This window comes from Pogoniulus pusillus, chromosome 4 (assembly GCF_015220805.1).
Source record: "Pogoniulus pusillus isolate bPogPus1 chromosome 4, bPogPus1.pri, whole genome shotgun sequence".
NCBI lineage: Eukaryota > Metazoa > Chordata > Aves > Piciformes > Lybiidae > Pogoniulus > Pogoniulus pusillus.
Window position 1 is genome coordinate 46,226,633 of NC_087267.1, and position 27,222 is coordinate 46,253,854.

Sequence of the window (27,222 nt, forward strand, 5' to 3'; positions counted from 1 at the left end):
AGCTGCTATTTGATCAAGAAATTGCTTTCTGTTCCCACGCTTAAAGGTGAGAGGAATTTGTGTGCTAAAGGTGTGGTAGCCTGCTGGGAGCTTGTGCTTAAATGCACAGCAAGCAGAGCTGTTAGAGGAAGGAGAGTTTGTAAGAAGAAAAGTTGGCAGGACACAAGGAAAATGCAAAGAAAGGGGAATAGAATGGAACAGAGTAGAATAGAGTAGAGTAGAGTAGAGTAGAGTGAAGTAGAATAGAATAGAATAGAATAGAATAGAATAGAATAGAATAGAATAGAATAGAATAGAATAGAATAGAATAGAATAGAATAGAACAGAACAGAATCAAGCAAATTGGAAGAGAGCTCCAAGCTCATCCAGTCCACCCTAGCACCCAGCCCTGGCCAGTCAGCCAGACCATGGCACTAAGTGCCTCATCCAGTCACTACCACTGTATGAAGAACAACCATCCCAGAGGCACAGAATCACTGAATCACAGAGGTGTAGCTCTGGAGATGACCTAATCCAGTCTCTCTATGTCAAGATCACCCAGAACAGCTTGCCCAGAATCACAAGGGCCAGGCAGGTTTTGATAGTCTTCAGAGAAAGACTCCACAACCTCTCTGGGCAGACTGGTCCAGTGCTCCAGCACCTTCCTATGGAAAGAGGTTTTCTTCATGTTCATAGAATCATAGGATCAGACAGGTTGGAAGAGAGCTCCAAGCTCAGCCAGTCCAACCTAGCACCCAGCCCTGGCCAGTCACCCAGCCCATGGCACTAAGTGCCTCATCCAGGCTTGGCTTCAACACCTCCAGCCACAGCAACTCCACCACCTCCCTGGGCAGCCCATTCCAATGCCAATCACTCTCTCTGCCAACAACTTCCAGGTTGTGTGATTCTGGAGCCTAAGCCCATTTTGTTGCTGACTGTCAGGATCTGTGCATTTCCATGCTGTGAGAGAAGGAAGAATTAAAATCCCAGAGAGCACCAAACAGTTAGCAGACAGCCAAGAACTGCAATCATACACTGGGTTGTGGTGGGATAGGTTGGACTGGATGATCTTGGAGGTCTCTTCCAAACTGGTTGATTCTGTGATTCTAACACAACCTGGAACAGGAAGACACTGAATCTTATTTAAAGGAAGCTATTTTGCACAGTGCTTCTACTTTGCTGTGTCCAGTTCTGGGCTCCTCCATTGCAGAGAGATGTTGAGGTGCTGGAAGGTGTTGAGAGAAGGGCAGCAAGGCTGGGGAGGGGCCTGGAGCAGAGCCCTGTGAGGAGAGGCTGAGGGAGCTGGGGGGGTGCAGCCTGCAGCAGAGGAGGCTCAGGGCAGAGCTCATTGCTGCCTGCAGCTGCCTGCAGGGAGGCTGTAGCCAGGTGGGGTTGGGCTCTGCTGCCAGGCAAGCAGCAACATAACAAGGGGACACAGTCTCAAGCTGTGGCAGGGCAGGTCTAGGCTGGATGTAGGGTAGGGTATCCCTGCCCATAGCAGGGGGTTTGGAACTAGATGATCCTTGTGGTCCCATCCAACTCTGACTGATTCTGTGGCTCTCTACCATTGCCCTTCTTGATTCTATGATTTAATCCAACATGCAAATTGAATTCAATTTATTCATATATATTTATATCAATCACATTTATCTGCTCAAACCATTACATTTACTCTTCAGTATGTACTTTCCAGCTCACTTGGTTTAGAATTTCTCTGCTCTTTATCTGTATAAATTTAATTAGCCTTGATACCATCAGTATATTATAGAACTAATTAAAGATGGAGATAAGTGCTGAGGGTGCTTGTTTAAATAGCCTATGAAGTTCCAATTGGAGAGTGAGAGAATTGCCATCTTTTATTGTATCAGCCAGGATGGAGCTACAAGGAGTTGTCTCAGGCATTGTTTTTGGGGAATCATTTGATGGAGTTTAATGGGTTTATCCTTCCTTTGACAAGCCATGTAATTAGCCTCTATCACTGACAAGTGCCAGGGTGGCTGCAGCTGTTCAGGGAGTGGTTCTCCAGTGCTGGGTGCATGTCTTCTCCTCCTTGATGCACGGAGGTCCCCAGCACATGTTGGCAGCAGGGGAACCTTGGCCAAGTCATGAGTGACAAAACCAAGAGAGGAAGGGAAGAGGAATCGTAGAATCACAGGGTGGTGGAGTCATAGAGTCATAGAATCATAATGTCATGGAATCATAGAGTCATGGAGTCATAGAATCATGGAGTCATGGAATCATAATGTCATGGACTCATAGAGTCATGGAGTCATAGAATCATGGAGTCATAGAATCATAATGTCATGGAGTCATAGAGTCATGGAATCATAGAATCATGGAGTCATGGAATCATAATGTCATGGAATCATAGAGTCATGGAGTCATAGAATCATGGAGTCATAGAATCATAATGTCATGGACTCATAGAGTCATGGAATCATAGAATCATGGAGTCATGGAATCATAATGTCATGGAATCATAGAGTCATGGAGTCATAGAATCATGGAGTCATGGAATCATAATGTCATGGAGTCATAGAGTCATGGAGTCATAGAATCATGGAATCGTGGAATCATAATGTCATGGAATCATAGAGTCATGGAGTCATAGAATCATGGAGTCATGGAATCATAATGTCATGGACTCATAGAGTCATGGAGTCATAGAATCATAATGTCATGGACTCATAGAGTCATGGAGTCATAGAATCATGGAGTCATGGAATCATAGAGTCATGGAGTCATAGAATTATGGAGTCATGGAATCATAATGTCATGGAATCATAATGTCATGGACTCATAGAGTCATGGAGTCATAGAATCATGGAGTCATGGAATCATAGAGTCATGGAGTCATAGAATCATGGAGTCATGGAATCATAATGTCATGGACTCATAGAGTCATGGAGTCATAGATTCATGGAGTCATGGAATCATAATGTCATGGAGTCATGGAGTCATAGAATCATGGAGTCATGGAATCATAATGTCATGGACTCATAGAGTCATGGAGTCATAGAATCATAATGTCATGGAATCATAGAATCATGGAGTCATAGAATCATAATGTCATGGAATCATAGAGTCATGGAGTCATAGAATCATGGAGTCATGGAATCATAAGGTCATGGATTCATAGAGTTATGGAGTCATAGAATCATGGAGTCATGGAATCATAATGTCATGGACTCATAGAGTCATGGAGTCATAGAATCATGGAGTCATTGAATCATAATGTCATGGAATCATAGAGTCATGGAGTCATAGAATCATGGAGTCATGGAATCATAATGTCATGGACTCATAGAGTCATGGAGTCATAGAATCATGGAGTCATGGAATCATAAGGTCATGGATTCATAGAGTCATGGAGTCATAGATTCATGGAGTCATGGAATCATAATGTCATGGAGTCATGGAGTCATAGAATCATGGAGTCATGGAATCATAATGTCATGGACTCATAGAGTCATGGAGTCATGGAATCATAGAGTCATAGCAATAGAATCATGGAGTCATGGAGTTATGGAGTCATAGCAATAGAATCATGGAATCATAGAGTTATAGAGTCATGGAGTCATAGAGTCATAGCAGTAGAATCATAGAGTCATAGTAATAGAATTATGGAGTCTTGGAGTCATAGCAGCCTTGCTGCCCTTCTCTGGACACCTTCCAGCACCTCAACATCTCTCTTGAATTGAGGTCTGTTCTGCCAGGCAAGCAGCACCAGAAGAAGGGGACACAGTCTCAAGTTGTGCTGGGGGAGGTCTGGGCTGGGTGTTAGGAGGAAGTTGTTGTCAGAGAGAGTGATTGGCATTGGAATGGGCTGCCCAGGGAGGTGGTGGAGTTGCTGTCCCTGGAGGTGTTCAGGCAAAGCCTGGCTGGGGCACTTAGTGCCATGGACTGGGTGACTGGCCAGGGCTGGGTGCTAGGTTGGGCTGGCTGAGCTTGGAGGTCTCTTCCAGCCTGGTTGTTTCTACGAAAGAGATGTGGATGGAGTTGATGGTTCCAGGACCCTGGAGCCAGAGCAGGAGAGATGAGCTGGAGCAGGCAGGGTTCTGTAGACTCAAACCACCAAGCACACCAGGAAAAGCTCACAAACCAGCAACTGCTGTGTTCCTACAGCTCAGGAAAGCTGCAGTGATGTCTGCACACACGAGTCAGTGAGCAGCATTTTAAGGTAAGAGTCTGCAGATACAGAAGCTGTTTCTCCTGCCATCCTGGGAGCTTATGATAGCAAAGAGGAATCCAGTGATGTGATGGATGGTATCTGCTACATCAGACAGCCACTCTCTAAGCACTTCTCATATTAAACTGCATCCTTTGTGCAGTTCCAGTCCTAAAACATGCCAGAGGACACCATTCCACAAGGGAATTTCTGGCCTGATCATCACTTCTTGAAATTACTGAAGTGATAGGATGAGGAATAACAGTTTTAAAGGGAACAGCTGATTTAGGCTGGAAGCAATTCTTCCCTGTGAAGGTGGTGAAGCACTGGAACTAGCTGCCCAGAGAAGGTGTGGATGCCCCACAACTGTTCAAAGTCCAACTGAGCTTGGAGGTCTCTTCCAACCTGCTTGATTCCATGATTCTGTGGTCCAAATTCATTCCTGTGTCTGTCTGCATTTCTACAGAGTGGGCCCCCAGCTATATATTGAAGGGATAATTAAAGTAAGCTCCTTTGTTCTTGAAGCATCACTCTGCTCATCCAAAGGTCCTTCTCTTAAGAAGAGATCAAGCCATTCTTGGGGAAGTCAGACTTTGATTGTGAATTCACCTGGCCACCTCCTGAAAAACTTCAGTGTGTGTGTGTGTGTGTGCAGGCCTTGGGTTAGAGGTGAACATTAGCATTTAAATGGAGAAAGGTATTAGTAGCCCTCAGAGGAGCTTGTCTCAGCCTGATTGCCTTGCCACAGATTAGATTTCCTAAAGGAGGAAGCCTCTTGGGGTTTTTTGCTTCTCTTTCTCCAAGAACAGAATTCAAGAGACCCAGGGAGGTGGAGTCACCGTCCCTGGAGGTGTTGAAGCCAAGCCTGGATGAGGCACTTAGTGCCATGGTCTGGGTGATTGGCCAGGGCTGGGTGCTAGGTTGGACTGGATGAGCTTGGAGGTCTCTTCCAACCTGGTTGATTCTGTGATTCTATGATCTTTGTATGGGTGTATCTATACATATATATGTGTATGTTGAATGGTTCCCAATGGGTGGACAGATCTGATGGGCTTTGCTTGCTAACAGGCAAACAGGCTGCCATGTAGCATCATAGTTGAATGGACAAGGCTGGGTGCTAGGTTGGACTGGATGAGCTTGGAGGTCTCTTCCAGCCTGCTTGATTCTATGATTCTATGATCTCCAAGCTTGTGCAGTCCAACCTAGCACCCAGGGGTGACCTCATTGCTGTCTACAACGACCTGAGGGGTGGTTGTGGCCAGGAGGAGGTTGCTCTCTTCTCTCAGGTGGCCAGCACCAGAACAAGAGGACACAGCCTCAGGCTGTGCCAGAGGAAATTTAGGCTGGAGGTGAGGAGAAAGTTCTTCACTGAGAGAGTCATTGGACACTGGAATGGGCTGCCCGGGGAGGTGGTGGAGTCGCCGTCCCTGGAGCCTTTCAAGGCAAGGTTGGACGTGGCACTTGGTGCCATGGTCTGGCCTTGAGCTCTGTGGTAAAGGGTTGGACTTGATGATCTCTGAGGTCTCTTCCAACCTTGGTGATACTGGGATACTGTGATACTTAGCCAGTCAACCAGACCATGGCACAAAGTGCCCCAGCCAGGCTTTGCTTCAACACCTCCAGGCACAGAGACTCCACCACCTCCCTGGGCAGCCCATTCCAATACCAATCACTCTCTCTGCCAACAACTTCCTCCTGACATAGAATCCAACCTTGGTGATACTGTGTGATACTATGACATTGAATTGCTGGAATGAGTCTAGAGGAAGCCACAAGGTCAATCAGAAGGCTGCAGCACCTCCTCTGTTGGGACATGCTGTGGGAGTTAAGGCTCAGCTTGGAGAAGAGAAGGTTCTAGGGAGATCTTATAGTGGCTTTACAGTACCTGAAAGGAGCCTACAGGAAAGCTGGGGAGGGACTTTTTTTACAAGGCCTTGTCGAGGAAGTGGATTGAAGCTGGAAGAGGGGAAATTTAGACTGGATATTAGGAAGCAATTCTTTCCAGCAAGGCTGGTGAGGTACTGGAGCAGGTTGTCAGGGAGGTCCTGGATGCCCCCAGGTTGGGTGAAGCCTTGAGCAATCTGATCTAGTGGAAGGTATCTCTGCCCATGGCAGGCATGTTGGAAGTAGATGCTCTTCAAGCTCCCTTTCAACCCAAACCTGTGATCTGTGTAGATAAATCATCTTAGGCAAGCTCAGATGGGAACCAGTTGAAGGCTTGGGAAGCTGAATGAGCTCTTTGGTCAGGTTTGATAATCCACTTTTATTATTTATTAACCAATTTGTCAGCTGATAGAACTGGCTTGTGATTAATATTCATTCTTCTCCCAGGTTTTAAATCTCAGCTTTAAGAAAACAAAGCCACTCAACAGACATCTCCCTCACCCATCAGCCATTTATTTCCTCCCCTCTCCCCCCCCCCCATCCCTTACTAACTCTCTTTCCTCAACCTCTTCTTGATAATCAGAAGAGCATTTATAATGGCAGGGACAAATACACTTCTGAAAGGAAAATGAAGAGCCTGAATAAAAGAATCACAGAACAAGAGGCTCTTCCCCCCCTTCCCCCCTACCTCCACTCTTCCATATTTCATTATTTGATAGCATCAGAAGATGAGTCCATCAGAGCTGCTTGGGCAAAGGCAAACAGGAGTGTGTCTGATCAATATTTATTAATACTTTCAAAGACAAGGGAAGGCAAAGTTGAGCAGACTTGGTAAATGGCAGGGAATAATTACTCATGCAAATAGGGTTTGGCCGAAGGCGACGCCACACCAAGGCAGCAGCTTTTTAATTGCACCCCATTGCAGATGCAGACCTTTCCCTCACTCCTAACTGTCTCATTTGCTCCCTTCTTCATTTGGTTGGAAGGTTTTAATTAAAAAATAATCTGATTCCCCACCCCCCAAAAGAGCCACAGAAGAATCCTGTGTTTGTTACGTGCTGGATCCTTCAGGTAGCTAAGAGTTGGGAGAGGCGGCAAAGGAAAGCAGCTCTAAGGGTGTGCAGAGGGACCTGGCCAGGCTGGATGGGTGGGCAGAGGCCAAGGGGATGAGATTGACAAGGCCAAGGGCAGGGTTCTGCACTTTGGCCACAACAACCCCAAGCAGCACTACAGGCTGGGGACTGAGTGGCTGAGAGCAGCCAGGCAGAGAGGGCCCTGGGGGTGCTGGCAGAGAGGAGCTGAAGCTGAGGCAGCAGTGCTCAGGTGGGCAGCAGAGCCAATGGCATCCTGGGCTGGCTGAGGAGCAGTGTGGGCAGCAGGACAAGGGAGGTTCTTGTGCCCCTGTGCTCAGCACTGCTCAGGCCACCCCTGGAGTGCTGTGTCCAGTTCTGGGCTCCTCCATTGCAGAGAGATTTTGAGGTGCTGGAAGGTGTTTGGAGAAGGGCAGCAAGGCTGGGGAGGGGCCTGGAGCAGAGCCCTGTGAGGAGAGGCTGAGGGAGCTGGGGGTGGCCAGCCTGGCTCAGGGCAGAGCTCATTGCTGCCTGCAGCTGCCTGCAGGGAGGCTGTAGCCAGGTGGGGTTGGGCTCTTCTGACAGGCAAGCAGCAAGAGAAGAAGGGGACACAGCCTCAAGTTGTGCTGGGAGAAGTCTAGGCTGGATGTTAGGAGGAAGTTGTTGTCAGAGAGAGTGATTAGCATTGGAATGGGCTGCCCAGGAAGGTGGTGGAGTTGCTGTGGCTGGAGGTGTTGAAGCCAAGCCTGGATGAGGCACTTAGTGCCATGGTCTGGATGATTGGCCAGGGCTGGGTGCTAGGTTGGACTGGCTGAGCTTGGAGGTGTCTTCCAACCTGGATGATTCTGTGATGTCCAGAAGTGCCTTCCAACCCCCACCACATTGGAATTCTGTGATTCTTTTGCCCACACAACCCAAACCCTGATGGTCCTTGTTATCTGAATCAGTGATTTTGGAGTCCTTTTCCTCTAGTCACAAGCCTTTCCTCCCACTCAATCACAGCTGGCCCCTGGCAGCAGTGTGTTGGCACAAACTTTCAACCACAGGAGCCAGTTCTCAGGTGACAGCAGCAAGTGAAGTCTTGAAGGAGATGGAGGAGGTAAAAATGCAAAGCTTTCAAGGCCAGGAGCCTGGCCACGCTGGGAGGTGAGACTTGAGGCAGTCCAGAGGTGTAGTTTTGCTGGAGCTGCTTCCAGTTACGGCTGCAGTGATTTGCAGTCTGGTGGCATGCTGGATGCTCTCTGCAAAGGCACAGCTAAGGCAGACCTGAGAGCTGCAAAGCAAAGAAGAAGACAGATTTAATATGCAGCCTCAGTGTGTTTGCCCTGATCGCTGCTTTAATGCATTTGGAGATGAGAGGAGGGGAGGGAGGTGATCACTCTTCCTGCAGCCCCTGCTCTTAGGCCTTAAATAATGTATTCCACCAAGGCCTGAGGATTAGACTTCAGCCTGCCCTCATCCTCCTGCAAAAGTGTGGAGGAGTCGTGCAGAGACCTCCTTTTCAGCTACTCCAGCCCATTTCCCATCCAAACCCTCTACCAACAACTACCTGAAGGGAGGCTGTAGCCAGGTGGGGTTGAGCTCTGCTGCCAGGCAAGCAGCAACAGAAGAAGGGGACACAGTCTCAAGCTGTGCCAGGGCAGGTCTAGGCTGGATGTTAGAGGAGGAAGGCCTTCCCAGAGGGAGTGATTGGCACCTCCAGCCATGGGGCCTCAACCACCTCCCTGGGCAACCCATTCCAGCCTCTCACCACTCTCCTGCTCAACAACTTCCTCCTCACCTCCACTCTTAATCTCCCCACCTCCAGCTTTGCTCCATTCCCCTCAGTCCTGGCACTCCCTGACAGCCTCAGAAGTCCCTCCCCAGCTTTTTTGTAGCCCCCTTCAGATGCTGGAAGGCCACAAGAAGGTCAGCTCGGAGCCTTCTCTTCTGCAGCCTGCACAGCCCCAACTCTTTCAGTGTGTCCTCATAGCACCTGAGTGGTCACCTGGCAGTGCTGGGTTAGTGGCTGGACATCTTGATGATCTTAAAGTGATGGAAGCTTGCTCCAAGAGGGATGACTCCAGTTACTGATTCCAGCCTTGGTTCTCCTGCTCTCATCAGTTGCCACATTAGTGGGGAGAGAGCCACCCAGGGTTTGTGTTGTGGCCTCAGGGCTCACAGGCTGCCTGTTATTCCCTCTTGCATGGCATTCCCACAGGTGCTGGAAGCAGCTTATGGCTCCCAAGGGTGCAGCTGCCTGCTTGCAGCAGTAGAGCAGCCCAGGGGCACCAGGCTCACCCAAGCTTGCCCCTTCCTGCCCTGTCTGCCTGGGCAGCTGTTTGCCTGGCAGCAAAGCTCCTGGTGAGGCATCCAGACTGGAGTAATTCTGGCCAGCCTTTGGCAGTGACTTCTTTGCCTATGGGTGCCATGCTGGGCACTTGTGTTTTCAGCCAGCAGTGCCCAGGTAGCAAAGAAATGGAATGGCATCCTGGCTCGTGTTAGAAATGCTGTGCCCAGCAGGGATAGAATCAGAGAATCATAGAATGGTCTAGGCTGGAAGGGACCTCAAGGATCATCCAGCTCTAACCCCCTGCCACAGGCACGGACACCTCCCCCTAGAGCAGGTTGCTCAAAGCCTCATCCAACCTGGCCTTAAACACCTCCAGGGAGGAAGCAGCCACAGCCTCCCTGGGCAACCTGTGCCAGTGTCTCACCACCCTTACTGTGAAGAACTTCCTCCTAACATCCAGTCTAAATCTCCTCTCTGCCAGTTTAAACCCATTCCCCCTTGTCCTGTCATTACAGGACCTTGTCAATAGTCCCTCCCCAGCCCTCCTGTAGGTCCCCTTCAGATACTGGAAGGCCACTGTAAGGTCTCCTTGAATCCTTCTCTTCTCCAGACTGAAAAGCCCCAACTCTTGTAGCCTGTCCTCATAGCAGAGCTGCTCCAGCCCTCTGAGCATCTTCGTGGCCCTCCTCTGGTCTCACTCCACTTGGACTCAGCTTCGGTGGGGCCACACCTCGAGTGTAGTGTTCAGTCATGGGCACCTCAATGCAAGAGTGATGTGGAGGTGCTGGAGGCAGTGCAGAGGAGGATAAGGAAACTGTGAAGGGCCTGGAAAAGAAATCTTATGGAGAGCAACTGAGGGAAGTGGGGGTGGTTAGTTTGAAGAGGCTGAGGGGAGACCTCATCACTGTCTACAGCTACCTCAAAGGAGGTTGTAGAGGGGCTGCTGCTGGTCTCTTCTCACAGGGAAATAGTGATAGAACAAGAGGCAAGGGCCTCAAGCTGCCACTGGGTAGGTTTAGACTGGACATTAGAAAACAGCAAGAGTGGTGCAGTCATTGGAATGAGATGGGCAGGGAGGTCACCAACCCTGGATGTATTTAGAAGTTGTTTGGATGTGGTGCTTGAGGATATAGAGTCATAGAGTCATAGAATCAAGCAGGTTTGAAGAGACCTCTAAGCTCACCCAGCCCAACCTAGCACCCAGCCCTATCCAGTCAACCAGACCATGGCACTAAGTGCCTCAGCCAGGCTTGGCTTCAACACCTCCAGCCACAGAGACTCCACCACCTCCCTGGGCAGCTCATTCCAATGCCAATCACTCTCTCTGATAACATCCAGCCTAGACCTCCCCTAGCACAACTTCACACTCTGTCCCCTTCTTCTGTTGCTGCTTGCCTGGCAGAAGAGAGCAACCTCATCTGGCTACAGCCTCCCTGCAGGGAGTTGTAGACAGCAATGAGCTCTGCCCTGAGCCTCCTCTTCTGCAGGCTGCACACCCCCAGCTCCCTCAGCCTCTCCTCACAAGGCTGTGCTCCAGGCCCCTCACCAGCCTTGCTGCCTTTGTCTGGACACCTTCCAGCACCTCAACATCTCTCTTGAATTGAGGAGCCCAGAACTGGTTGAGGGTGAACCCTTGAGGATATGGTTGCCTGAGGATGTGGTTGAAGGGTAGGGGTAAGTGTTGGACTTGCTGGTCCTGAGCATCAATTCCAACCAGAATGTTTCTGTGATTCTGTGATTTCTGTCTTTTTCCCAAGCACAACAGTTCTGTTGTGCAGAAATAAAGGTGTGGAGCACCAGGTAGCATCACCACTCACCAAAGTGTGTTTCTTCTGTTTGCTTGCTTTTCAGGCAGTACTATGAGATGCTCTACAACACAGCAGATGAGCTGTTAAACCTCGTGGTGGATCAAGGGGTGAAGTACACGGAGCTGGAATACATCTATGCTCTGAACTTACTTCACCGGAGCCAGACGGGTGTGGGAGACCAAACCACCCAGAACATGAGGCTGCAGAGACTGAAGGAGATCATTTGTGAGCAAGCTGCTATCAAACAAGCCACCAAGGACAAGAAAATCACCACTGTGTAATCTCCCTGCCTTGCTCAGACTGAGTGAGCAGCAGGGGCTGGCAGGCTGCAGGTGCAAGCCTCTGCTATAATCAAAGGCAAAAGCATGTTAGCTTCTGGGTGGCATTGTACTAGTGAGGAGGGAAATGCCATCCAAAATTGGGGTCTGGGTGGCATTGTACTAGTGAGAAGGGAAATGCCATCCAGAACTGGGGTCTGGGGTTGTTTGGGAGGGGGGAGGGTTGATGTGTAATCACATAGCGCATCTTAACCTGGTGTCCCGAGAGTGGTCACACCAGGAACAGGCATCCCAGTGGAGATTTGGGTGGGGTATTTGGCTTTGCTCTGTGGATGCTGCTTTGACTCAAGATGGCAAGCAAGGTCCTGTATCTGGTGGGGTGGGTATAGGGGGTTTAGGTTATATAAACATTGGGTTTAGGTCAGAGTCTTCAGACCATGCTGAACAGTCAAGCCTGTTGGTCACGTAGGGTTTTGATGGTGTCGAAGCTGTTCCAACAGCATTGGAGCCTGTTTCAGTTCTACCAGTGCTGTTCTCCACAACAGTTGTAGATGCACTGAGTTTTCTGCTGTTCCCACTGCAAAGATGAGGCTGCTTATCCCTTCAGGTAACAATAAGTCAGTTCTAACGGTGGGGAGGTGCCACAGGACCATCTGTTTCCACTTCATACCCTAGAGCCACGCGACGTCAGTTTCCAGAGCACATTACAGCCCTGGATGATGGTGGATGTAGGAGGAAATTGCCAATATCAGGTAATAGCAAAGCTTAATCCTCTTTTTCTGAATATACCTTGAGTCTCCCTAGCTCTAAAGATATTTTGATGTGCTGGAAGGACACACAGGCTCATACAGCTCAGCATAAGCAATGACCAAAGGCAGGAGAAGGGCAGATCATAGCTCTGGAGTCTGAGGCCTGCTTAAGTCACCCTTTCTGCCCTATCTTGACCATGTAAAATCACCAGGTAAAAGGTTCCTTATTCACTGAGGCTGAGGAATTTGCACCATTGCTCCAAACCAAGAGTACACTGCACTTGTATTTGTCATAGGGTCAAGCCAGCTGGGTTTCATGTGCTGAGGCAACTTCTCTCTGAGCTGTGTAACTGCTTGTGTCAGCCCTGAACCTGCCAAATTAAAGGATGCTTGAAGACTCTCCTCAAGGCCTCTGATGCTTTGTCTGTTTTAAAAGAATGTTGTGGTGGTGTTGAAAAGATTCCTTTCTAGATCTAGATTCATCTAGACCTAGGTTCATGTGATGTCCTCCAAGGTTAGGTGTGTGTGGAAATGGTCTTCTGAATCACTCAGTGTAACCCCCAGCTACTACAGGCCAAGTGGACAAGAAGCTTCTCAACATTCATCCCTGGAGGTGCTCAAGAAAAGCCTGGAGGAGGCATTTAGTGCCATGGTCTGGTTGACTGGCTAGGGCTGGGTGCTAGGTTGGACTGGATGATGTTGGAGGTCTCTTCCTACCTGGCTGATTCTATGATTCTATCCATGTCAGAAGCAGAGGTGTTAAGAATGTAGATGTTAAGAGCCTCTGCTGAAGGGTCTGGAGAAAAAGTGTTAGTGAGGAGAGGCTCAGGGAAGTGGGGTTGTTTTGTCTGGATAAGAGGCTGAAAGGAGGTTGGAATGAGGTGAGGGTCAGTCTCTTCTCCCTGGTACCAAGTAATAGGATGAGAAACTGTGCCAGGAGAAGTTTAGCTTGCATGTTAGGAAAACTTTGCTTAGTGCAAGAGTGGTCAAGCATTGGAACAGGCTGCCCAGGGAGGTGGTGGAGTCACCATCCCTGGAGGTGCTTGAAAAAATGTGTTGACAGGGCACTTAAGGACATGGTTTGATGGCCATGGTGCTGTTAAGTTGACAGGTTGCCAATGGGGTGAGATTTAACAAGGCCAAGTGCAGAGTTCTATACTTGGACCACAACAACCCCAAGCACTGCTACAGGCTGGGAACAGAGTGGCTGAGAGCAGCCAGGAAGAAAGGGAGCTGGGGGTGCTGGGAGAGAGGAGCTGAAGCTGAGGCAGCAGTGCCCAGGTGGGCAGCAGAGCCAGTGGCATCCTGGGCTGGCTCAGGAGCAGTGTGGCCAGCAGGACAAGGGAGGTTCTTCTGCCCCAGTGCTCAGCACTGCTCAGGCCACCCCTGGAGTGCTGTGTCCAGTTCTGGGCTCCTGAATTCAAGAGAGAAGCTGAGGTGCTGGAAGGTGTCAAGAGAAGGGCAAGGAAGCTGGGAAGGGGCCTGGAGCACAGCCCTGAGAGGAGATGCTGAGGGAGCTGGGGGTGTGCAGCCTGCAGCAGAGGAGGCTCAGGGCAGAGCTCATTGCTGTCTGCAGCTGCCTGAAGGGAGGCTGTAGCCAGGTGGGGTTGGGCTCTGCTGCCAGGCAAGCAGCAACAGAAGGGGACACAGTCTGAAGCTGTGGCAGGGGAGGTCTAGGCTGGATGTTAGGAGGAAGTTGTTGTCAGAGAGAGTGATTGGCATTGGAATGGGCTGCCCAGGGAGGTGGTGGAGTTGCTGTGGCTGGAGGTGTTAAAGCAAAGCCTGGCTGAGGCACTTAGTGCCATGGTCTGATTGACTGGCTAGTTTGGACTGGATGCTCTTGGTTGGATAGGTTGAACTGGATGGATAGTTTGGATAAGTTGGACTGGATGAGCTTGGAGGTCTCTTCCAGCCTGGTTGATTCTATGATTCTGTGATTCTCACTTTATTCCTAAGCTGAGGTTGTGTCAAGCTGATACTGGGCACTAACTGCAAGAGTTCCTTCCTTTCCTTGATGAATTTGCATGAGTGAGCATGGAGGACACCAGCATGGTGGCACAGCTGATGATGTGGGGGCCCTTCTGGGGTAACATATGAGATCTGCATTCACCTGCTGAAACACGTAGTGCTGCAGTGTAGATATGGGAAAGCAGACACTTCCATATTCAGAACGGGCTGCCCAGGGAGGTGGTGGAGTTGCCATCCCTGGAAGTGTTCAAGCAAAGCCTGGATGAGGCACTTAGTGCCATGGTCTGGCTGACTGGCAAGGCTGGGTGCTAGGTTGGACTGGATGAGCTTGGAGGTCTCTTCCAACCTGGTTGATTCTGTGATTAACAAAGCCTTAGTCAAGACTTTTTTCCCAGAAAGGCAGCTCAGGAATGCACTGCATTGTCTTAGAATCCTGGAATGGTTTTGGCTGGAAAAGACTTTTGAGAGCATCCATTCCAGCACTGACACAGAAGTGCCAAATCCACCACTAAAACATGTCCCTCAGCACCACAATCCTTGCCAGGGGTGTTTCAGAAGTAGAACACAAGATTATTGACTGGAACAGTGGAAGTCTGCAGAGGGCAGTGCCTCTAGTTCTGGGGGTGTGTGTGCCTGTGTTAATCCCCCACTCTCCTTGCTGCTAAATAACCAGCACAGTGCAGTTAGGCTTTGCTAGACCACCTCACAGTAACACTCCCTGCTCCATATGTGTTTCCAGATAGCACTAATGCTCCAGAAGCAGCCCACTTGCTGCAAAGCACCTGGGCTATCTGAGCAGTGAGGGGGCTATGTTGGCATTAAGCCCACCTAGAAAAAGAGAGTCCTCTTGCAAAGGGTCTGCCTTCTGTGTTGCTGTTTGTGGCAAATCCTCTCTCACTAATAGAGGATGGAGTGGGTGGGGGAAGAGAGCTTTTGGGTACATTTTGGGTTTCTTAAGCTGTTAGTGTGGGTAGAGCCAAGCTGGTGAGGTTTGATAGTAAATAACTATTCAGACAACAGGTGGCTTATCCACTCACCATGTCCACAGAAACACACAGCACCATCTGTGAGAAAGGAGGCCATGAAGATGATCAGAGCTGAAGCACCTCGCTGAGAGAGCTGGGGTTGTTCAACCTGGAGAAGAGAAGGCTCTGGAAACACTCACCTGCAGCTTTCCAGCACTTGAAGGGGGCCTGTAGGAAAGCCAGGGAGGGAATGGGTTTAAACTGGCAGAGAGGAGATTCAAACTAGATGTTAGGGAAGGGTTCTTTGCAGTGAGGGTGGTGAGACACTGGCACAGGTTGCCCAGGGAGGTTGTGGAGCACAGAATCACCCAATGTGATCTGTGATCACATTGGGTGATTCTGTGCTCCACAACCTCCCTGGAGGTATTGAAGACCAGGCTGGATGAGTCCTTGAGCAACCTGTTCTAGTGGGAGGTGTCCCTGCCCATGGAACTGGCTGATCCTTGAGGTCCCTTCCAACCTAAACCATTCTATGATTCTATGATCTTTCTTTTAGCCCCATTTAGTCATGAAAGGCTTCATGAAGGTCTCCCCTAGAGCTGAACAACCTCATCTCTCTCAGCCTTTCCTCACAGTAGAGGGGTTCCAGCACCTTTGAAGTCCTGCCATGACCCTGCAGAACACAATGGTTTATGGACAAGGCCCAGAGATTTTGTTTGGTGAAGAAACAAGAAATGCTGTCACCTCTGCCAGCACATAAGAGAATAATTGCTCTGTGGATGTGACCCTTTGGTGCTCAAAGAGACAAGGAAATACTTTGGCAGACCTCAAACCAAAATACTTTGATGAGAGCTGTAAAAGTTCATGAAGGATTCACAGTTTCCTCTTTACAACCTTTAGTGGGTTTTGATTAGCACACCTTTGAAACTGGCACCAGACACAACACTGTGGCTCTTCCCATAGTTGTGTGTCCTGTTGGGAAGCAGCTCTGTGGAGCAGGACCTGGCAATCCTGGTGGACAAGAAGTCCACTCTAAGTCAGCAGTGTGCCCTTGTGGCCAAGAAGGCAATTGGTCTCCAAGGGTGCATGAAGAAGAGTGTGGCCAGCAAATCGAGGGAGGTTCTCCTCTCATCTCTACTCTGCCCTAGTGGGGTCACATCTGGAGTCTTGTGTCCAGTTCTGGGGTCCCCAGTTCACGAGAGACAGAGAACTGCTGGAGAGAGTCCAGTGGAGGCTACAAAGATGCTGAGGGGCATCTCTGTGGAGAGGAAAGGCTGTGAACCCTGGGGCTGTTGAGCCTGGGTCTTCTCAGTGCTGATCATTATCTAAAGGGTGAGGATGGATGGGTCGGTGGGTGGATGGATAGATAGGAAGACAGAGTAGAGAGAGAGAGACCCTCAGGGGCTACCACTGGGTCTCCCCAACCCCATCATCTTCCATCTATGTGATGAGCATGATGATTGAGAGGCAGCTGGAAGGGCTGGCTGAGGAGCTGTTCCAAGGAGACTCTCTTTCTGCCTTTTTATTGGCAGTGTTTGTGTTTTATTAGCATGAATCACAATTGCAAATGTCTTTCTGGATGTGGTAGATGGCAGTAAAGGGGAGGGCACTCAGACAGAGGGCTGGGAGGGCTGCCAAGAGGAAATGAGCATTGCAGCAGTGTTGATTCTATTGCTTTTAGACAAGCAAGGAGCTTTTTTGGTGGGGGGAAAGAGTTGTTTTACTGAGCTGAGACATGGAGAAGTCACACAAATGTCCACTCGTGCCCTGATCCTTAGCCCTGGGCATTAATTCCCACAGTGGGATGTGACATACAAGCCTCATCCATCACTGCAGGCCTTGGCCACAAAGCTGACTGTGCTCTTAATTTGAGGAATTGATTCCCCAGGGTTTCATCCTACTGCACCTTAAATACCCACATCAGGTGTGTCACAGCAGCATCCTGAGCCTCAGGCTAGGCTGGATGTCTGCCACCACGCATGGGCATAGCAGGGGATGTGCTGCCCTGAAGAGTTTGTGCTCCAAACAGGCACCACAGATGATAAACTCAAAGGGTAGCTGAGGTGCAGGGGAGGCAAATGTTGCTCTCCAGGCCATGCTCTCTGCAGTACTAGTCATAGAATCATAATCATGGAATTATAGAGTCAACCAGGTTGGAAGAGACCTCCAAGCTCATCCAGCCCAACCTAGCACCCAGCCCTGGCCAATCAACCAGACCATGGCACTAAGTGCCTCATCCAGGCTTGGTTCAACACCTCCAGGGACAGCAACTCCAGCACCTCCCTGGGCAGCCCATTCCAATGCCAATCACTCTCTCTGACAACAACTTCCTCCTAACATCCAGCCTAGACTTCTCCCAGCACAACTTGAGACTGTGTCCCCTTGAGGGAGCAGGGGCTGGGGTTGTTTAACCTGGAGAAGAGGAGGTCTCTTCTCCAGAGATGTGGTGGAGTCCAGGGAGGTGGTGGAGTCACCTCTGTGCCTGGAGGTGTTCAAGCACAGCCTGGATGAGGCACTTAGCGCCATGGTCTGGTTGATTGGCCAGGGCTGGGTGCTAGGTTGGCCTGGCTGAGCTTGGAGCTCTCTTCCAACCTGTTTGATTCTATGATTCTGTGATTGAGGGACTGGAACATCTGTCTTAGAAGGAAAGGCTGGGAGATTTGGGACTCTCCAGTCTGGGAAAGAGACAACTGAAAGGGGATCTTATCTATACATATCTGAAAGGTAGGTGTCAAGAAGAAGAGGACAGTCTCTTTTCAGTGGTGTCCTGTGATAGGGCAAAAGGTAGTGGCTACAAACTGGAACACTGGAAGTGGTGAGACACTGGCACAGGTTGCCTAGGGAGGCTGTGGCTGCTCCCTGCCTGGAGGTGTTGAAGTCCAGGTTGGATGAGGCCTGTAGGGACCTAGTAGAAGGTGTCCCTGCCTATGACAGGGGCTGGTACTGGATAGCTTTGAGGTCCCTTCCAAACTATACCATTCTGTGATTCTATCTACATCATCCTCTACTCTTCATCTCCATATAGCAGCTACCAAGCTCTTGGGCATGGTCTGAGTCACACAGCCCCTTATTGATGCTCTCCTGTGCTTGGGCTGTTGTGCAGACACGGCAGGCTCTGGCTGTCCTGAACTGATCACTTCTCACAGATTGAAGAGCAGCATCAGGCTCCTGAGAGGACCAGGCTGTGGGGAAATTTCTGACACCACCTTGCTAGCACTGAATTTTCCTTTCTTTGAGACCTTGAGTGATCTGTTCCAGTGAGAGGTGTCCCTGCCTATGGCAGGCATTGGAACTGGATGGTGTGACCAGCAGGAGTCAGCACTCGTGAGACCACACCTCGAGTACTGTGTCCTGTTTTGGTCACCAAAGTATAAGAGGGACACTGAGGTGCTGGAGTAGGTGCAGAGAAGGGTGATGAGGCTGGGGAGAGGTCTGGCAAGCATGACCTATGAGAGCGGCTGAGGGAGCTGGGGGTGTTTAGTCTGGAGAGAGAAGCGGAGAGAGGAGAGAAGAGGCTGAGAGGGGACCTTATTGCCCTCTACAACTACCTAAAAGGAGGTTGTAGTGAGGCTGGAGCTGGTCTCTTCTCCCCAGTTACTAATGATAGGACAAGAGGAAATGGCCTCAAGTTGCATCAAGGGAGGTTCAGATTGGATGTTGGAAGTTCTTTCATGAGTGGGTGGTGAGGCACTGGAACAGGCTGCCCAGGGAGGTGGTGGAGTCACCATCCCTGGAGGTGTTTAAAAGGAGAGTGGATGTGGAGCTTGAGGCCATGGTCTAGTGATGAAGGCTGCTGGGCTGAAGGTTGGACTGGCTGATCCTGGTGCTCCTTTCCAACCATAGCGATTCACAGTGCTTAGATGTTGTGCTAAGGGATTTGGTTTGGTTAGGGACTTGTCAGTGTGAAACCAATGCTTGGACTGGATGAGCTTGAAGGGCTTTTCCAATCTGAGAAATTGTGATTCTGTGGATAAGATTCAAGGTCCCTTCCAACCTAAACCATTCTATGATTCCAAGTTCCACCTTGCATAAGGAAAAACTAATTTGAGGGTGCTGGAGCCCTGCATAAGGCTGCCCAGAGAGGTTGTGGCATCTCCTCTGGAAGCTTTCAAGCCCTATCTGGATGTGTTCCTGTGTGACTTGCCTTTGGTAATCCTACTTTGGCAGGGAATTGGACTCAGTGATCTCTGGAGGTCCCTTCTAACCCCTACCATTCTATGATTCTGTAATTCCTAGGCAAAGCCATCTTGTCAATCCACAGCTGGAGCTGCCTTCACCCTGCAGGTGAGGGTTTAGCTCTTTGCCTCGAATGAGAAGCGTGCTCAGCAATGAGGCATTTCATTTCCCATTGCTTCCTTTGCTGATTGGATCTAACAAGAGAGGCAGGATTTAAAATAAAGAAAGAAAGAAAGAACCACGAGGTAGCTGCAGCCAGCATCTCATCATTAAATTTGCTTTTGGGTGACCTGTGTGCAATTCATCAGGAGGCATTTACTGGGCAGTTCATCGCATCGGTGTTCATTATTTACTCGGTTAGGCTTAGGCACAGTGGCAATCAGCGGAGAAAATTGGACTGTTAGGGCCATGGGCTTGGGCCTTTGTCATTGCCTTGCTGCTGAGCTGCAGCATGAAATGCATTTGGCACGGACAAATCACTCCCTCTGCTGCTGCAGCTCAGCGTTGTGGCTCTGGTGTGTGGACAGGTGGAGGCAGGTCTGGGGAGAAGAGAGAAGAGAGGAGAGGGAGAGGGAGAGGGAGAGGGAGAGGGAGAGGGAGAGGGAGAGGGAGAGGGAGAGGGAGAGGGAGAGGGAGAGGGAGAGGGAGAGGGAGAGGGAGAGGGAGAGGGAGACTTTCAAGCTCATCCAGTCCAACCTAGCACCCAGCCTTGGCCAGTCAACCAGCCCATGGCACTAAGTGCCTCATCCAGGCTTGGTTGCAACACCTCCAGGCACGGCGACTCCACCACTTCCCTGGGCAGCCCATTCCAATGCCCATCACTGGAACGTTGGAAGGGACCTCTGGAGATCAAGTCCAGCCCCTCCACCAAAGCAGGATCACCTATGGCAGGCGATCTGCATTTGGTTAAGCATGGTTTGAGCAGCACCAAGCAGCCTGGTCCTCCCTACATCCAGATGGGTCCTTTTGTTGCTTTCTTGGTGAATCACCAAGAGCATTTGTGTGGGGCTTCTGCAAGTGGAAAGAGCTCTCAGAGTGCTGGGCCTGCCCATAAATCTGCTTTGCATGTGGCAGGGAGCTGATTGTTTTTATAATGGAACAGTAAATCAGTGTACTTAAGGGCAGCATTTGTCAGTATCACTTCTGAGTCTGAAATGCTCCCTCTGACAGTACTGGGAAGGTTCTGTCAGGTGGGAAGGTTTTACTACCATATCCTGGGCTGCATCAAAAGAAGTGTGACTGGCAGGATGAGGGAAGTGGTTCCTTTCTTCTGCTTGGACTTTTGTGTCCAGCTCCACTGTCCTCAGATAGGGAAGACACTGGACTGCTGGAGCTGGTCCAGAGGAGGCCATGAAGATATCAGAGGGCTGGAACACTGTGGAGACAGGCTGAGGGAGTTGGGGTTGTTCAGCCTGGAGAAGAAAAGGCTCCAGGGAAACCTTCTGGTGACCTTGCACTACCTGAAGGGAGACTACAGGAAAGCTGGGGAGTGTGTCCAGAGCAGGGCCAGGAGGATGCTCAGAGGCTGCAGCAGCTCTGCTGTGAGCACAGACTGAAACAGGTGAAGCTATTCAGTCTGGAGAAGAAGAGGCTCCAAGGTGACCTTCTTGTGGCCTTCCAGGATTTGAAGTGGCCTACAAAAAAGCTGGAGAGGGACTTCTAAGCTGCAGGGAGTGACAGAACTGGGGGGAATGGAGCAAGGCTGGAGGTGGGGAGAGTGAGAGTGGAGGTGAGGAGGAAGTTGTTGAGCAGGAGAGTGGTGAGAGGCTGGAATGGGTTGCCCAGGGAGGTGGTTGAGGCCCCATGGCTGGAGGTGTTTGAGGCCAGGCTGGCTGAGGCTGTGTGCAGCCTGCTCTAGGGTAGGGTGTCCCTGGGCATGGCAGGGGGGTTGGAACTGGCTGCTCCTTGTGCTCCCTTCCAACCCTGCCTGATTCTATGATTCTATGACCTACTCCATCTCCTTCTTTAAGCGTTCAGCTTGGGAAGCTGAATGCAGTGAGGGCTCTTCTAGGCATATTTTGGTGACTGAGTCTGCCACAAAGCACCTTACCAGAACTGAAACATGTTCTGGAAATGCTGGAGCTTGAAAATAATGCTCTTCAGAGTTTGAAACTACAACATGACCAGAAGGTCAACGAGCTAGAAAAGACTCAGCATGCAGTTCTAGAAGTGTTTCTTCTGTAGCTACTACAACAACTGGCAGAAGCAATCTGCTTATTCTGTGATCACAGACCTGGCTAACAGAGTCCCTGCACTTTGAATCAATCCCTTCCTAGTCTGATGCCTCCACTGGGTCAGGCTAGTTGTGATGTGAGTTGTCTTTTCTCTTACTTTCCTGGCTACCAGACAACAATTCTCCTTCCCTGATGGAACAGCAGCCTAGAAGATAATCTCTCTCGTTGGTACAACCACAAATCCCCCTTCTTACACGAGGATCAGGAACCTATTAGCTGAGACTGGGAATATCTGAGCCCATGGCCCCAGCTGCTGCTTATTAATAACTGAGAAGAGAAGCTCAGGTTATTTAGGGGAATTCTGAAAGTCCCTCATTTGCATGATGAGTTCTTTTCCAGCTGATCACAGGAAGGAAGAGGACACTCTTTGAGCAGCTCCTGCATTTTAAAGGATCCCTTAAATGTGAGTATATTACCCCAAAAGCTCTGGGCAATGAGCACACAATGCCATCCTCCCTGCTCCCTTCAGTGGAGCAAGAGAGGCTGCATTATCAAATGCAGAGAGGATGGATGGGAGAACACCAGGATACTCATGGGCACATATCCATGGGTTATTCCTGCCTTGTGGAGGACAGGGAGCTGGGGAAGGTTGAGTAACAGTGGTCTAGGTACAGAGATGACATTGGACTGGAGGGGACAGCCTACAGATGGCTGGTCAGATACAGAACTGGGGCTCCAGAACTGCACACAGTACTCCATGCAGATCATTACTGCCAACCCCAACCCCCCTTCAAAGGCTCTGGTACAAAGCCAAAGCCCACAGCTTTGTTCAGCATCCCTCAGAGCTGAGCCTTCTCCATGCATCCATAGGGTCACTGAATGGCTTCTCCAGCATTCTCCCACACATTACTCCAGGAGTGCCCAGAGGAGCACAGAACACTGAAGCAACCTAGAGAGGTATTTTGGGAGTGGGAACACCAAGCTCTGCCAGGAAACAGGACCTGCTGAGCACCAGGAAGAGGATGAATGGCAGCTGCTGGAGACACAGAGGGGTGAAGACAAGGCAGAGGGAAGTGCACAAATAGTTGACAAGGCATAAAAACATCTCCTGGAGGAAGACAGACAAACAGCTGTTGGCTCTTTGGGATGACCTAAAGAGCTGGCAGGTGCTGGAGTGGGTCCAGAGAGGAGAGCAATGAAGATGGTGAAGGGTTTGGAGAACAGGGATGCTGAGGAGCAGCTGGGGTTGTTTAAACTGGAGAAAAGAAGGCTGAGGCGAGACCTTCTCACTCTTTACAACTACTTAAAAGGAGTTTGGATCCAGGTCAGTCTGAGAGCCAAGGGGTTTGTCTCTTCTACCTAGTGACAGGTAGTAGGGTGAGGAGAAATGGCTTCAAGTTGCCCCAGGGGAGGTTTAGGTTGGACATTAAAAGAAACTTCTCACCTGAAAGGGTTCTCCAACACTGGAACAGGTTCCTGAGGGAGGTGGTTGATGCCCCATCCCTGGAGGTGTTTAAAAGATGCAGAGCTGTGGTGCTGAAGGACACAGTTTAACACCAGACTTGGGTAGTGTTTGGAGTCGATGATCTTAAAGGTCTTCTCCAATAAAAATGGTTCTGATTCTGTGACTGTGCTTAAATTTCAGAGTCTTCATTTGCACTTTGTGGTACCTGCAAGGAAAAAACTCTGTTTTACTCCATCCTGCTAGGAAAGGAGAACATGTCCTGAGTAATCCCATGTCTAGAAGTGCTGTGCTGATCCTGTGCCGTGGCACTAGGAGTGGGGAGGGTCTGGGGTGACATTTCCCACCAAGCCAAGTATTCTCTGTGTCCACCAAAATCACCATTACCACCTAGGCAGTTTGTCCTCCCCTCCCCACCCCAATCTGCTGCTTCTTTTAATGCCCCAGTCAGGAGCAATCTGTCTCCAGCCCCAAATGCATAAAGCCAATTTCACTCCAGCTTCCTTCCCCCTGTGGAGAGAGGTCTTAAAGGAGCCATTTCATCTCGGAGTACATGAGCAGGCAGCCAGGCCTTGCACTGTCAAGCCAAACAGATGGGGTGGGAGGGGAGAGAGGGAAGGAGGACAAGTGTGTTCCTGAGGTTTTTAATAATCCTTTCTCCTGCCTGAATCATCACAAATCCCAGTGGAGGGGCAGGCATTTTCCAGATGGTAGGAAATAAACTGAGGGATACTTCCACGCTGAGAACTCATTAGCCCTGCTGGCTCTGCTCCAGGCTTGATGGCAGTCCATGTAAGCTGTCTTTGGACTTGCCCTTTTTCCATCATCTGCTCCCTTGACATTTCCAGCCACACCTTACACCAGCAGGCTGCCCAGCTCTCCATTAATTTGATTATGTGTGGCCTTTGCCTTTGGACAGCTTGAAGCTCAGGCAAGTATCTTCCTATAAACCCACTGCATGCTAAGCTGAGCATCTCAGCTGCCTTCACACCACCCATCTGCTCACCACTCATTTGATGCTAACCTGCCTGTGTGGAGTACAAGGAAGACTGAGGTATGTGGCTGACTTCCAGGTTGCAAGGCAGAGCACTGGGCACATAGAAAAAGGGCAAAAAAAGAAGGGTAAGTATGTACCTGCATGGCAAAGGATTAAGCTCAGTGTCTTGGTTGAACCTAGAGCAGAACAACTGCAGGGTTCTGCACTTTGGCCACAACAACCCCAAGCAGCACTACAGGCTAGGGACAGAGTAGCTGAGAGTAGCCAGGCAGAGAGGGCCCTGGGGGTGCTGGCAGAGAGGAGCTGAAGCTGAGGCAGCAGTGCCCAGGTGGGCAGCAGAGCCAGTGGCATCCTGGGCTGGCTCAGGAGCAGTGTGGGCAGCAGGGCAAGGGAGGTTCTTGTGCCCCTGTGCTCAGCACTGCTCAGGCCACACCTTGAGTGCTGTGTCCAGTTCTGGGCTCCTCCATTGCAGAGAGATGTTGAGGTGCTGGAAGGTGTTCAGAAAAGGGCAAGGAAGCTGGTGAGGGGCCTGGAGCAGAGCCCTGTGAGGAGAGGCTGAGGGAGCTGGGGGTGTGCAGCCTGCAGCAGAGGAGGCTCAGGGCAGAGCTCATTGCTGTGTGCAGCTGCCTGCAGGGAGGCTGTAGCCAGGTGGGGTTGGGCTCTGCTGCCAGGCAAGCAGCAGCAGAAGGGGACAGAGTCTGAAGCTGTGCCAGGGCAGGTCTAGGCTGGATGTTAGGGGGAAGTTGTTGTCAGAGAGAGTGATTGGCATTGGAATGGGCTGCCCAGGGAGGTGGTGGAGTGGCTGTGCCTGGAGGTGTTGAAGCCAAGCCTGGCTGGGGCACTTAGTGCCATGGTCTGGTTGCTTGGCCAGGGCTGGGTGCTAGGTTGGACTGGATGAGCTTGGAGCTCTCTTCCAACCAGCATGATTCTATTCCATTCTAAACCATATTCACAGCTAGGCTCCCTCGGACCCTTTCAGCTTGGCCAGCATTTCCTGAGCCTGCCAGCCCTTGTCTTTGCTGCCCACCCCTGGACACAGTTCTGCATGTGCACCACCGGGGGAAGAGCCTTCTCAGAGCCAGCTCTGTGCCCAGGGGGCTGTGGGAGGAGACAGGAGGTGCTTAGTGGAAAAGGTTTTAACATTTAATGGGCAGAGAGATAATGAAGGAAGGTAATTTGGGGGAGAACTTTGCTGCAGTTATCATAATGTTTCCCTGAAGCACAAAGATAAAAGTCAGTGGGTAATGTCCATAAGGAGGCAATTATGTGATGTTGAAACCCAGAATTCCCAGACTCTCAAAGCTCACTTGGCTGCCATGACCCATGCTAGAGACAATAACCAACACTGTTCTTGTATCAGTATAACCCAAACAAATCACAGAATCTTGGAATGGGCTGGAAGAGACCTCCAGAGCTCATCTAGTCTGGCCCCCCTGCAGTCAGCAGGAGACTTTCAAGGCCTGTCTGGATGTGTTCCTCTGCTCTGTGTTAGATAGTAGTGTCCTGCTCCAGCAGGTGTGGCCTGAGCAGTGCTGAGCACAGGGGCACAAGAACCTCCCTTGTCCTGCTGCCCACACTGCTCCTGAGCCAGCCCAGGATGCCATTGGCTCTGCTGCCCACCTGGGCACTGCTGCCTCAGCTTCAGCTCCTCTCTGCCAGCACCCCCAGGGCCCTCTCTGCCTGGCTGCTCTCAGCCACTCTGGCCCCAGCCTGTAGTGCTGCTTGGGGTTGTTGTGGCCAAAGTGCAGAACCCTGCACCTGGCCTTGTTCAGTCTCATCCCATTGGCTTCTGCCCACCCATCCAGCCCGGCCAGGTCCCTCTGCAGAGCTCTCCTGCCCTCCAACAGCTCCACAGCTGCTCCTAATTTGGTGTAATCTGCAAACTTACTGCGGCCACACCTGCTCCTAATTTGGTGTCACCTGCAAACTTGCTGCTGCTGGACTCACCCCCCTCATCCAGATCATCAGTAACGACGCTGACCAGGACTGTGCCCAGCACTGATCCTTGGGGCACACCACTGCTGCCAGCTGCCAGCTGCATGTGGCACCATTCAGCACCCTTCCCCTGCAGCTGCCTGCTCTCCAGCCTCAACACCACCAGCTCCCTCAGCCTTTCCCCACAGCAGAGCCGCTCTAACCCCTGGTGTTTCCCTTGGCCCTGCTGTGCACCCACTGCGTTCGGCCCGCGTCCCTTCTCCAATGGCGGACGGAGCGCTGCAGGTGAGGCCTTACCACAGCACAGTGTGCGAGTCCCCTCTCTGGCTGTGCTGGCCGCACCTCCCTCGCTGCAGCCCTGCGATACCGTTCGGCTCTCCTCTCTCCTCCTCACGCCGTCCCGCACCGTCAGGCGATGGCCTGGCAGGGGGAGGCCTCCCCGCGCCCGCCGCCCCTCGGGCGCACCGCACCGCACCGCACCGCACGGCGCCTGCCACCCGCCGGCTCCCGGCCTGCACCGCGGCACGGGCGGGGCGGCACGGGGCGGGGCGGCACTAATCCCCGCCCCTCAGGAGGCGGGGCGGCAGGGGACGGGGCGGCAGCAATCCCCGCCCCTAAGGAGGCGGGGCGGCAGGGGGCGGGGCGGCAGCAATCCCCGCCCCTCAGCGGGAGGTGCGGCAGGAGGCGGGGCGGCAGCAATCCCTGCCCCTAAGGAGGCGGGGCGTCGGGGAGCGGGGCGGCAGCAATCCCTGCCCGGCAGGGGGCGGGGCGGCAGCAATCCCCGCCCCGCAGGGGGCGTGTCGCGTCCCTCGTCTCCACGGCAACGGCGACGCCGCAGACCGGCAGCGGCTGGCCCCGCGGCGTGAGGCGCCTGCCCTGCCGCTGCCTTCCCCTTCCAGCTCATGGCGGGGGCTGATCAACAAGCGCCAACGCACGGCCCCGGAGAGCTGCTGCTCCCTTCTCAAGGCCTTCCGCAACACCTCTCGGAGGGAGTTCCCGAGGAGCTGCCCCAGGATGAGCCCAGCCTGCAGCAGCCGCAGCTCACTCTGCCTTACCACGGGGACGAGGAGGATGAGGATGAGGACGAAGAGGTCTCAGACCGCATAGAGGTTCAGCTCAGTGCCCCCCAGCTGTTTGGGGAAGGGTGTGTTTGTGAGGGAAGCTGAGAGTGGTGGTGGGGGAAAAGGAGCAGCCGAAGTAGAAAGGCTGTTGGGGGTCAGATTCCCCTCGCCCCTTGTTTCTGCCTGACTTTAGAGTCCTTTTTACCCCTGAGGTGTTCGGGGTGGTTCTGAATTGCCTTTCTCTTTTTTTTACTGTATAAAGATTGCCCTGGTGAG

The 27,222-nt window shown here is 51.3% G+C and overlaps 2 protein-coding genes and 1 long non-coding RNA gene across 5 annotated transcripts in view; 2 read left to right on the forward strand and 1 right to left on the reverse strand.

Moving 5' to 3' along the window:
• The window catches only part of EXOC4 (exocyst complex component 4), a 500,658-nt gene extending 488,751 nt beyond the window's left edge, over positions 1 to 11,907 (forward strand). Inside the window, exon 18 of the mRNA XM_064142739.1 lies at positions 11,225 to 11,907. Coding sequence (XP_063998809.1) covers positions 11,225 to 11,462 — 238 coding nt within the window. The 3' untranslated portion in view covers positions 11,463 to 11,907. The remainder of the gene's footprint in view (positions 1 to 11,224) is intronic.
• Positions 6,800 to 26,393, reverse strand: LOC135174975 (uncharacterized). 3 transcript variants are annotated; one of them, XR_010302170.1, is made up of 6 exons: positions 26,183 to 26,393; positions 22,936 to 23,161; positions 15,214 to 15,369; positions 11,914 to 12,632; positions 11,191 to 11,390; positions 6,800 to 8,374 (listed from the first exon to the last, which is right to left on the reverse strand). It is a non-coding gene; the product is annotated as an uncharacterized LOC135174975 (long non-coding RNA). The 3 variants fall into 3 exon arrangements; XR_010302171.1 differs by lacking the exon at positions 11,914 to 12,632; XR_010302172.1 differs by lacking the exons at positions 11,191 to 11,390; positions 11,914 to 12,632.
• A 296-nt stretch (positions 26,394 to 26,689) lies between these two features.
• Positions 26,690 to 27,222, forward strand: part of LRGUK (leucine rich repeats and guanylate kinase domain containing) — a 59,218-nt gene continuing 58,685 nt past the window's right edge. Inside the window, exon 1 of the mRNA XM_064142748.1 lies at positions 26,690 to 26,994. Within this exon, the coding sequence (XP_063998818.1) occupies positions 26,788 to 26,994 (207 nt within the window). The 5' untranslated portion in view covers positions 26,690 to 26,787. The remainder of the gene's footprint in view (positions 26,995 to 27,222) is intronic.